The sequence below is a fragment of the Diabrotica virgifera genome, chromosome 10, assembly GCF_917563875.1.
Source record: "Diabrotica virgifera virgifera chromosome 10, PGI_DIABVI_V3a".
Lineage (NCBI taxonomy): Eukaryota > Metazoa > Arthropoda > Insecta > Coleoptera > Chrysomelidae > Diabrotica > Diabrotica virgifera.
In genome coordinates, this window is record NC_065452.1 from 51,805,835 (window position 1) to 51,819,289 (window position 13,455).

General features: G+C 36.6%; 1 protein-coding gene across 1 annotated transcript in view; it reads right to left on the reverse strand.

Annotated features, from left to right (window-relative positions):
- LOC114333186 (26S proteasome non-ATPase regulatory subunit 2) overlaps positions 1–13,455 on the reverse strand; it is a 67,423-nt gene that overhangs the window by 25,490 nt on the left and 28,478 nt on the right. The window contains exons 4-5 of the mRNA XM_028283038.2: positions 10,169–10,396; positions 3,513–3,671 (exon numbers count right to left, since the gene is read on the reverse strand). Of these exons, the coding sequence (XP_028138839.1) occupies positions 3,513–3,671; positions 10,169–10,396 (387 nt within the window). The remainder of the gene's footprint in view (positions 1–3,512; positions 3,672–10,168; positions 10,397–13,455) is intronic.

Here is a 13,455-nt window from a genome sequence, read left to right on the forward strand (position 1 = left end):
TAGCTCATTTGAAAGGTTACTTAACTCTTTATTCACTAATATAAACATTAACATAATTATTTATACAGGGTGTACAAAAAAAATTTTTTTATTAAATTAACTTTGATTAAATTTGACAAATAGAAGAATTTTTTTTGTACACCCTGTATACATAATTATGTTAATGTTTATATTACTGAATAGAGAATTAAATAACCTTTCAAATGAGCTATCACACAACCCCTACTCTTAATTAAAAAAATCATTGATTACGTCATCACGCCCAGATGGATGCCGTCACTAGTATTATATATATGCTAAAAAGTCCTAATTAAAAAATAAAAATCGACCTGTCTCGAGGATTTCTCTTGAAATTTGCCCATTCTCGAGATAATGAGTTTATGCAAACTCAAACGTCCTCACTTATACTACAGTGTCGCGCCCGCTTGATTAGCAATTAAAAAAACAAAGGGGTTTTCGATATTTTATTGCAAAAAAGTCTTCGGGATTTCATCAATCAATGTTTAAAGAATATCTACGTACCTTAGCAACATTGAAATTTTTAGATAAATGTCCGATTTAGGGTTAAAAATGGCCGATTTCGCAATTTTCAATCGCTTATATAACAAAAACTATTAAAAGAGAAAAATCACTAAAGACCTTTTTTGTTTGGAATGATTCAAAAAGCCTAAAAAAAATTTGTTCGATGCAAAAAGAAGAATTTTAGGAAAAACCCCTAATCTTTCCCCTCGCCTGGCAAGGTCTTATGCTCTTCAGAATCGCCTGTCATTGTACACATTTCTTCTAAATGACTTACTCAAACAAATACTTAAATTTAAACCTTACAGGAGAAAGTTTATTTTACCCCCTAAATTTGCACTTTTCGATTCACCTGGTAGATACACGTGCACCGCTGATGCCTGCCAGGTCATGGTTTTTAGCCTTGGTGTGCTATGAATTATCACTAGACAAATTTCTAGCCTTACAGGACGACCGTTAGTCGGAGGGTTCACTAGCTCTTAGACTATTGGCGCGGTGCGGACCCTTAAGTCCGATTATCTACTTTCGGCTCATTCGGCTGGGCTCGCTATTTTAGTAAACTCCTAAAAAGAGAGATAGAAGTATGAGGTTCTAGTTCAAAGATATTTTCTACATGCCAATGTTAATGTTGCTACGATTTCTGGTTTTAATGTCTGGAACTTTTATATTGGTCCACTATCTCAAATGCAGTTCAAACACTGTGTCTTAAAAACCTATGTTCCCTTTTTCTTTGATTTATACTGTATACCACACATAACATTTCAGGACCTTCTTGCGAATATTCATCGACAGATTTCTGTTACATCAAACTTGTTTCCAGGTCATAAAATCCTTACGTGATATTTCGATCCTAGTTATTATCTCTTCATCAGAGTCAAAATTTACATTTGACCAGCTGCCAAGGTATTTAAAATGGTTTACCCGTTCTATCTCTTCTCCATTAATAGAAATCAGACCTTGATTTATACTAATCTTTTCAACTGCCATCCACTTTGTCTTTGAAATATTGATTTTAAGGCTTGTAAATTTTCTGCAAGAATGGCTGTATTATCAGCGTATCTGATATTGTTGATTAATTCTCCGCCCAGTGTTACTCCCTCTTTTCTGTCATCCAAAGCCTCCCTAAAGATTTCATCAGAGTACAGATTAAAAAGACTGGGTGACAAAACACAACCCTGTCATACTCCACGTTTGATGGGTAGTTTTTCAGTACGACTGTCTCCAACTTGGATAGAGGCTACTTGATTGTAAAAAAAATATTTTACAAGCTGCTAAATATCATCAAAGTTTAACAGGTACGAAAGTCACTAACGTTTTCGGAACCCTAGGATTATTCTTGTTCCACTCTATATGCAAAATCCTTTTCAGGAATTGTACCGTGTATCGCGTGGAACTGGATCTTCTGAGATTCTTTCCGTTCTCACGATGTTAAATATTGTGTATTTTGTCGATCGTACGTTCTCAGGGTTTTAGCGTGGATATCATATCTATTTTCATCTGAGGGACCTTGTTATGTTTATTTTATCTTATACCGTCAAAAGAATTGGAGTCGTAAATTCTTCTATAAGTGTTTCTGGCGACCAAAATATGATGTTTTGGGGTTGGTTTGTTTATATAGTGCATACCGTTGTAGAGATAAGTATCTCTGAGTGTTACCAACGGTTCCAAGTGTTTTTTTTTATGAATTGGCGTTATCCGTGAGAAGAAGGTCATAGGAACTACTAAAATCAGGCTTTTCATGGGAAAAGTAGGCGGTACGAACTATTGAGATCTGTTTGTTTATTCTCATCAGAATTGGACGAGCTGTTTTGGTGTGCGTCAGAGGGTTTAACCCAGAGCGTAATTTTAAAGTTTCTATTGGTCAAGATTTTGATTGAGTGTCTTAAGTCTGTAATTGGTCGTTGAATTGTTGATGGGGAAGATCGAATGATTTTTGGAAGGTGCGTTTGGTTTAGTAATCTTGTCTTGAATTGGGACTAGACAGGAGTCACGTTTGGAGTGTGAAGAGTTAGGTTTGAGCCGTCAAGAAGTCAAGTTGAGCTAGCCTCAGAAGGTCTGTCCTGTACCTGAAAGGTGGAAGTTTCAGTTTCTTTGAGTATAGTGAAGTTATTGTGCAATTTTATTGCAGAATTTTCATTTTCTTTTTGGTAATCACGATCTCTATTTGTAACACCGTAAGAGATCACAGATTTAATTTCATTTTGTTTCAATAAAAAAATGTTTGATTTGCAAAATATAATTTTATTATTTGTCTTTTCCTTCTCTCTTGTTTCGTAAGTACAACCACGAATTTTCTGAGTAAAGACATATAAGGGTAAAGACAGATAAGGTAAGTCACGCCATAAGTATTTTGTATTGACTATGTTTTTGTTTAATTTTTGAGTTAGTTTTCTTTTACGTTTCTATTTTTGTATTTTTTTGGTTCCCATAAGGTAACCGGTGACGCCCAATGTTTTATTTCTTTTATTTGACATTCTTATTTGGTTTTTCTATTTTTTATTTCTAAGCTAATAAGTGCATATTAATAACATCCCGTTAAGAACCTCCCCATATCTCTTCCGATTCTGAGCAAACGTGGACTTGTAATCCAAATTGTGTAACACGTTAAATTCCCTTATGACATATCAACATCGTGTCAAATTATATTTTCCATTAATGTTACAAAAATATCGCCCTTTCTTAGGCATGTTACAAAGTTAAAAAAAGTTAGCTACCTGGAACACATAATGAGAAACGAAAAGTACCGCCTCGGCAACTGATCATCCAGGATAAGATTGAAGGAAAACGGATTCCTGATAGGCGCCAGATTTCATGGCTTAGAAATATCAGAGACTGGACCGGCCTAGATTCAACATCCTTGTTTAGAGCCGCATTAGACAGAGACGGATTTGTCAGTGTAGTCGCTAGCCTCTACTAAAGGAGACATTACCACAAGAAGAAAGAAATATTTCTATGTTTATATCTCACACTCAAACAATATTTGGTTTACTTACGAATCTGGGCAGTTGACAAAAATTTCTTCAATTAATCCAAAGTCATTTAACTGCATTGCTAATCTCAGTGCCTGGGGATACTGATCAAACTTTCTAAACAGTAAAAGAGCAGTCTGCAGTAGAGTAGTATTCTCAGGATCTGCCACATAGGGTACACAGCTGTAAATAAAACATGATACAATATCAATACTAAATAAATCGCATCAAATCAATGTATAAAAATAAATAATCAAAAATACTGTGTATACCAAATATTCTTAGACATAGAGAATATGCAAAGAGATTTTCAAATGCAAAATGCAGCTAGAGATAACGAGAAGACCCACATAATTCCTAGATATTTACAGTTGGCTATAAGAAATGACGAAAAATCGCACAAATTGCTACCAGGAGTTACCATTGCACAAGGTGGAGTATTGCCTAATATACAAGCAGTACTGTTACCTAAGATTCTGATTTTGAATGATTATAACATAAAACTCCAGGTGACGAGTTCCATCCTGGGCACCAGGTACCTTGGAGACCATCACTGTCATGAAATTCATGCTCAGCCATTCCCAAAACTCCCAAATAATGGTTATTGATTGATTTTGAATGATTAGAACATAAAACTCCAGGTGACGAGTTCCACCTTGGGCACCAGGTACCTCGGAGACCATCGCGGTGATGAAATTCATGTTCAGCGACCCCCAAAACTCCCAAATAATTGTATGATTAGAACATAAAACTCCAGGTGACGAGTTCCATCATGGGCACCAGGTACCTTGGAGACCATCACTGCCATGAAATTCATGCTCAGCGACCCCCAAAACTACCAAATAATGGTTATTGACTGATTTTGAATGATTAGAACATAAAACTACAGCTGACGAGTTCCACCTTGGGCACCACGTACCTCGGAGACCATCGCTGTGATGAAATTCGTGTTCAGCGACCCCCAAAACTACCAAATAATGGTTATTGACTGATTTTGAATGATTAAAACATAAAACTCCAGGTGACGAGTTCCACCTTGGGCACCAGGTACCTCTGAGACCATCGCTGTGATGAAATTCGTGTTCAGCGACCCCCAAAACTCCCAAATAATTGTTATTGACTGATTTTGAATGATTAGAACACAAAACTCCAGGTGACGAGTTCCACCTTGGCACCAGGTACCTCTGAGACCATCGCTGTCATGAAATTCGTGTTCAGTGACCCCCAAAACTACTAAATAATGGTCATTGACTGATTTTGAATGATGGGCACCACGTACCTCAGAGACCATCGCTGTGATGAAATTCGTGTTCAGCGACCCCCAAAACTACCAAATAATGGTTATTGACTGATTTTGAATGACTAAAACATAAAACTACAGCTGACGAGTTCCACCTTGGGCACCAGGTACCTCGGAGACCATCGCTGTGATGAAATTCGTGTTCAGCGACCCCCAAAACTACCAAATAATGGTTATTGACTGATTTTGAATGATTAAAACGTAAAACTCAAGGTGACGAGTTCCACCTTGGGCACCAGGTACCTCTGAGACCATCGCTGTGATGAAATTCGTGTTCAGCGACCCCCAAAACTCCCAAATAATTGTTATTGACTGATTTTGAATGATTAGAACATAAAACTCCAGGTGATGAGTTCCATCCTGGGCACAAGGTACCTTGGAGACCATCACTGCCATGAAATTCATGCTCAGCGACCCCCAAAACTACCAAATAATGGTTATTGACTGATTTTGAATGATTAGAACATAAAACTCCAGGTGACGAGTTCCACCTTGGGCACCAGGTACCTCTGAGACCATCGCTGTCATGAAATTCGTGTTCAGCGACCCCCAAAACTACCAAATAATTAATATTGACTGATTTTGAATGATTAGAACATAAAAGTCCAGGTGACGAGTTCCACCTTGGGCACCAGGCACCTCTGAGACCATCGCTGTGATGAAATTCGTGTTCAGCGACCCCCAAAAACTCCCAAATAATTGTTATTGACTGATTTTGAACGATTAGAACATAAAACTCCAGGTGACAAGTTCCATCCTGGGCACCAGGTACCTTGGAGACCATCACTGCCATGAAATTATGCTCAGCGACCCCCAAAACAACCAAATACAGTGGAACCTCGATAACCCGGATTAATCGGGACCGCGGCCGATCCGGGTTATCGAAAATCCGGGTTAGCCGGAGAATATAGTAAAAATTAATAAATAACCTCCATTATAATTACAAAAACATGAAACACATATGCACAGTACACATCTAAATTACGTATAGTTGTATAGAGTGTAGAGTTTTGTTCATTTCTTGGTAAAAAACTCAGTCATACTGTAGAGATGTACCGACACCATAATATGGTAGGTCTGGATCCCGCGTACGAAAAAAAAGTTGATAAATAGCAAGCTGAAAATTTGTTATTAGCTTAAGGGTGTCTAGTCGGACAAACATTAATATATGGGAACACTGGAACAGGGGAAGTTTTAACTGTGGAACAGGCTAAAAATTTGGAACGGTCAGACCACGAAAACGGCACATGTATTTTGTCCGACAGAACAGACTTAAACTCTCCGAACAGAGATTAAACTCTCATGCAAAAATCAGACTGCTATTTATCACCAAATTGGCGTTTTAATGAGTGGAACATGTAGAATATGTCAAATGACAGGAATTATGACAGGTGATAAATAGCAGTCTGATTTTTGCATGAGAGTTTAATCTCTGTTCGGAGAGTTTATGTCTGTTCTGTCGGACAAAACAAATGTGCCATTTTCTTGTTCTGACCGTTCCAGATTTTTTACCTGTTCCACAATTAAAACTGCCCCTGTTCCAGTGTTCTCATATATCAAAGTTTATCCGACTAGACACCCTTAAGCTATTAACAAATTTTTAGCTTGCTATTAATCAACTTTTTTTTCATACGCGGGATCCAGACCTATGGTATCATAATATCATATTATGATGCTGCAATAAATTTATTTTAAAGATTCGCCTTTATCAATCCTACCTAATGTTTCTAGTTTCTTTTCCATTGTCACAACATTTTTACGTTTTGTTAACATTACAGTTTTGTTACCATTACGTAGACAAAAATCAGGCAAACACAATCTGAAGCACGATTACAGAACGGAAGTGATTAAAAACAATGTTGTTATTTAAGAACAGACTAAGGCCATTGTTTTAAAAAAGAATTTTTAAATAGTCACGTCTATTTTAAACAATGCTAAGACAGTTTGACATAAATAACGGAAAAGGAATACAGACAGGTGCCTGTTCTTTCCGATAAGCTGAGACGGTCGCTCTGCCTGCCGCCGTGTGCATGAATCATTTTTACTGTTGTACATACTTATATGTGTTCAAATTACACAAATACACATTATCTCTCAAATATTATTTGACCTACATACATTTTTATTTGATAAAATTGTTAAATTGTTTATTTGTTAAATTTTTGTCTGATGAAAATCGGTCCGGGTTAGCCGGACTTCCGGGTTATCGGGGGCCGACTTATCAGGGTTCCACTGTAATGGTTATTGACTGATTTTGAATGATTAGAACATAAAACTCCAGGTGACAAGTTCCACCTTAGGCACCAGGTACCTCTGAGACCATCGCTGTCATGAAATTCGTGTTCAGTGACCCCTAAAACTACTAAATAATGGTCATTGACTGATTTTGAATGATTAGAACATAAAACTACAGGTGATGAGTTCCACCTTGGGCACCAGGTACCTCGGAGACCATCGCTGTGATGAAATTCGTGTTCAGATACCTCCAAAACTCCCAAATAATTGTTATTGACCGATTTTGAACGATTAGAACATAAAACTCCAGGTGACGAGTTCCACCTTGGACACCAGGTACCTTGGAGACCATCACTGCCATGAAATTTATGCTTAGCGACCCCCAAAACTACCAAATAATGGTTATTGACTGATTTTGAATGATTAGGACATAAAACTCCAGGTGACAAGTTCCACCTTGGGCACCACGTACCTCTGAGACCATCGCTGTCATGAAATTCGTGTTCAGTGACCCCTAAAACTACTAAATAATGGTCATTGACTGATTTTGAATGATTAGAACATAAAACTACAGGTGATGAGTTCCACCTTGGGCATCAGGTACCTCGGAGACCATCGCTGTGATGAAATTCGTGTTCAGATACCCCCAAAACTCCCAAATAATTGTTATTGACTGATTTTGAACGATTAGAACATAAAACTCCAGGTGACGAGTTCCACCTTGGACACCAGGTACCTTGGAGACCATCACTGCCATGAAATTCATGCTCAGCGACCCCCAAAACTACCAAATAATGGTTATTGACTGATTTTGAATGATTAGAACATAAAACTCCAGGTGACGAGTTCCACCTTGGGCACCAGGTACCTCTGAGACCATCGCTGTCATGAAATTCGTGTTCAGCGACCCCCAAAAACTACCAAATAATGAATATTGACTGATTTTGAATGATTAGAACATAAAATTCCAGGTGACGAGTTCCACCTTGGGCACCAGGTACCTCTGAGACCATCGCTGTGATGAAATTCGTGTTCAGCGACCCCCAAAAACTCCCAAATAATTGTTATTGACTGATTTTGAACGATTAGAACATAAAACTCCAGGTGAGAAGTTCCATCCTGGGCACCAGGTACCTTGGAGACCATCACTGCCATGAAATTTATGCTCAGCGACCCCCAAAACTACCAAATAATGGTTATTGACTGATTTTGAATGATTAGAACATAAAACTCCAGGTGACAAGTTCCACCTTGGGCACCAGGTACCTCTGAGACCATCGCTGTCATGAAATTCGTGTTCAGTGACCCCTAAAACTACTAAATAATGGTCATTGACTGATTTTGAATGATTAGAACATAAAACTACAAACGATGAGTTCCACCTTGGGCACCAGGTACCTCGGAGACCATCGCTGTGATGAAATTCGTGTTCAGATACCCCCAAAACTCCCAAATAATTGTTATTGACTGATTTTGAACGATTAGAACATAAAACTCCAGGTGACGAGTTCCACCTTGGACACCAGGTACCTCGGAGACCATCGCTGTCATGAAATTCGTGTTCAGTGACCCCTAAAACTACTAAATAATGGTCATTGACTGATTTTGAATGATTAGAACATAAAACTACAAATGATGAGTTCCACCTTGGGCACCAGGTACCTCGGAGACCATCGCTGTGATGAAATTCGTGTTCAGATACCCCCAAAACTCCCAAATAATTGTTATTGACTGATTTTGAACGATTAGAACATAAAACTCCAGGTGACGAGTTCCACCTTGGACACCAGGTACCTCGGAGACCATCGCTGTCATGAAATTCGTGTTAAGTGACCCCCAAAACTACCAAATAACGGTTATGGATTGATTTTGAATGATTAGAACATAAAACTACAGGTGACGAGTTCCACCTTGGGCACCAGGTACCTCGGAGACCATCGCTGTCATGAAATTCGTGTTCAGTGACCCCCAAAACTACTAAATAATGGTCATTGACTGATTTTGAATCATTAGAACATAAAACTATAGGTGACGAGTTCCACCTTGGACACCAGGTACCTCGGAGACCATTGTTGTCATGAAATTCGTGTTCAGCGTGTAACGTGATCGTTGCGTTTGTTGCTCCAGGTAACAAAAATTCAGCCGAAGACAGAAGGTTCGCTTTTTTAAAACATTTATTTAAGAATCAAAACATTACAAATGATAAGATAATTAGCCTTAATTACTACTCGTTAATTTCGATAATAAAATATATTACGTATAGAAATTACGTATCGAACATTAGGTTCGGATTGATGTGACGATATCTGGTACATGAATGAATACTACCGACGATCGCGTGGATTTATTAATTACATTTATTAATATGAAACGGACATATAAGGAGAGGAAATCTCGCTCATTTCGCCAGCGGAAAAGACATGTAGGGAAATACGATCAACGCTCGTAAAAGGATAAGCAAAAGGAAAACCGTCGGATTCGTTCAACACACCAAAACGACGGCGGAAAATAGGATAACTTACCGCTTATACCTCGTTATTGTTTATTATTCTTCGATCAACGCTCCAAGTATAATAATCAACTAGGCTTTTCGTTCCGACTTTTATATCGTCCGAGACGGTACAAAAACACGTTTTACTTAATTCATTGACGTACTCTAGACGATAAAATTATATTATCGTCACAAGCGACCCCCAAAACCCGGAGTATAAAAATTGTACTAATTTCTGTCAATATGTATTTCCCGAGTTCTAAATTTTTCATTTTCCATCTCTTCGAAATGTATGTACTTCGAAAATTCATTTTTCTTATGCACAAAATGCAATTTTTATCTCCCGGAGATTAATTAAGTTAACAAAATTTCCTGACACTCTCGAATTGAATGCAAAAAGTTGCACGACGATTCATCTTACTGCACACAATTCCTAAGATTTGGGCTTTTTAGTGCTTCGTTGATTCGCCTATTAATTTTATGACATGTAATTAATTAGGGTTTTAAATTTTAGTATTATAATTTTGTATTTCAATTGGGCAATAGTTCCTTGTCAAATAAATAATTTTTAAGCTGTCAATTATTAAGCAAGATTTAAGAACATTTTTATCTTTAAAAATAACAGAAAAAATTCAGTAAATTCCATATTCTTACCTGGTGAGATATAAGCACACTCTATGGTAGATGTTTTCATCAACATACTGTTCTAGTAGATCAAGCCTTTCAATTTCCATAAGCAAGTCACATGCTTCTGCTTCTGCATTGTGTGCCATATTATATGGCACAATTTGTTTTGTTAGTAAGATAAGTTTTTCCCTAATTTCAGTGTTCACTATAAAATCAGTCTCGGCCCATTCTCCTGCAATCTCTCCTGCCAAATGCCTAAAATATATTAACAAGTTTAGTTTCAAGTATATTAGACAATCAAATTATACAACAAGTAATGACTTTTAAATACCTGGGAATTAATATATCAACCGACAACAATATCGAAGAAGAGTTAAAAGAGCAAATTATTAAAGCCAGTAGAACGGCCGGAAGCCTAAATGACACAATTTGGAGAAACAAACACCTAAGATTGGAAACAACGGCACTAATATATAAGTCAGTTATTAGGCCAGTTATGACGTACACGGCCGAAACAAGACTATACAAGCAAAACACGAAGACCTCTGGAGACCAACGAAATGAGGATCTTAAGAAGGATTACTGGAAAAGGACTACAGGAAAGGGTAACAAGTGAGGAAATCAGACGCATATGTCGGGTAGACAATATAAATACCTGGGTAAAGAACAGAAAAGAAGAGTGGTCCGAGCACATAAGCAGGATGTTTGAATCAAGAATAGTAAAAATAGCCAGGGACAAGTCACCGTTAGGCAGAAGAAGTATAGGACGCCCAAGGAAAAGATGGAATGACAACTTAAGGGCAGAATGAAAGGCACCGTTGAAAAAAAAACAGGCAGTACTGCCTATATAAAAGAAGAAGTGCGAGGGTTAGAACGCACGACGACATTCCAGGTGGCTTTCCAACGTTCGGTGAAATCGCCGCGTTTATGCCGTCCCTCGCTTACAACAACAGACGGCAGCCGTGGCGTCTTTACGCACCCAGTAGTATAGGGAACTTAATGCATCCTTTCATATGATACAGTCTTTCAGTCGCACGAAGATAGTTTACGTGGTTGTTTGGTACATTATTTTCATTTACATTTTGTGGCTGTTTGAAGTAAGTGCATATATTTTATATTATGATGTCTCAGATTGATAGTGAAATATTAATAACATTAATTGAAGCGAGACCTGTTCTTTGGGACAAAACAATAGAAATATATCAAATATATAAATATAGAAACTTCCCGAGAAATACTTGGAATGGTGTATGCCGTGCACTTAACAGTGAATTTGACGAATTAGGTGATAAAGAAAAAATACATTTGGTAAGTACAGCAAAATTAATTATATGTTACTGATAACAACAGTGATTAAAACTGCTGGGTATATTATAATAAACTTTATTTTACATAGTTGCAATTAACGTTGAGTATAGAGGGTGGTCAATCAATAAGTGTGAATATAAAAATATATAAATCGTATCTTTTTGCGTTCATAGGATGCACCCAATGAATTCGGTTCCTCTTATTTCTCTTTCTTCGACGATAAAGTAACCACAACGCTATAATTTGATTTCGCCCCATATAATATAACTGTACCTTTTATTCTACGAAATTATATTTAGTTTTATAGGGTAAACGACTCGGCGAAGACTGGAGCCGTCATGTCTTGTGTGAAATTATCTAAAAACAACATTTAAAACGAGGGGAACAGCATTTAAAAATGAGTGGATGACGGAGGGTCTTTTAAATTCTGTACATAAAAAACATAGATTGTAATGTTGTTCTGAAGCTATTTCCTTGTAGCATTTTTGTAATAAACTATTGTAAATGGAAAATAAGCCATAATATAACTTAAAAATGATTTTATTAACGTTTCGACGCCCAAATCGGATGTCGAAACGTTAATAAAATCATTTTTTTAGTTAAATTGTGGTTTATTTCCCAGTTACAATAGTTGATTACAAATCAGTGGCAGCTCGTGGCTTTAGGGACAGGGTCGGCAAGGTTTTGTCTCCTCAGATAGGTATGCCATCTAATTGAAAGGCTTCAATTTCATAGAAGATTTTTGGTTTTTGTTTCTTTTTTTGTTTTTTCCTATAAATTTAGAAACTAAACCTGTTTATAAATTAACTCTAGTCTATGTTGTTTCGAAGTAGCAAAATGGGTTATAACGTCATGGTAAAATTTATTATTGTTTTGGAGAGGTTTTAAAAGTTTTTTTCTATTGACATTTGAGACAAGTTTGACATTCTCTCTTGTTTCTTGGTGTTTCGACAATACGTTTTGACTCTTTTGAGACAAGAGAAATCCCGTTCATTTGAGGCAGAATTTGCCCATATTTGAGCACAATAATTTATTAATTTCGGGAACAGTTTGTTATACCTAATGAATTGCAGTATATAAAATCAAACATATTTTGTAACTTATCTCACCTTCCGAAAATATTTAGGTCAGCATATAAAACTGTTAATCCATTTTCTTATTTTATTTGATTAAAGAATGATGGATAATTTTTAATGAACTTGTCTAATAGATACAGGGTGTCCCGGAAAATAGTGCGTTCCTTAAAGGCATAGGTAGAAGGCACCATGTAGAACAAAAAGCTCTTATAACATTTTTTTCTAAATGCAAACGTTTGACCAAAAAATTAAAATACATTTTGGTATGCAAATTTAAATCTGACAACTATGTGCGGTACGCAAATTTAAGCATAGACAGTCCCATGTAAATAAATAGAAGACAGATAGTTTTAAAGAATCCTGTTTAATGTCAATACCGAAAATGTTTTCGAATCGTGAGTGTATTACCTATTACGTTATTACGTTGATTATTTATGGCAGATCACTAAATGGGGAGGCATACTATACATATATATTTCTTTCAAAATGTTTTGCCGGTATTTCACGTCCTATGAAGGGTGTTTGTGAAAGTGGGTTACTTGAAACATCTATTTGGTATAATACTTATTTTCAAGTAAGTATAACTTAATTATTTCAGTTCACAAGTAAACAAAGTACTGAGACATTATCTGGTGTATTTAAGTTCCACTGTAAACTATCTAAATCAGTTAAAGCCCTCAGCAATACTCAGCATTCAACACATTTAGTTCACTAGTTCAGTTAAAAGACACTAGTTCAGTTAAAAGATGTGTAATTCGTTTAAAATTATGCAATAGGTATTTCAATATATTTCAAAAGAAAATAATTTTAGTAAACAAATAGTCACAATCACAAACGAGTTCTTATTATCTGTTATTATTCCGTAGTGCGTACGATGTTGACAGTTTATTAAAATTTCCAAACATTAAAATACAGGTATATGGAAAACAA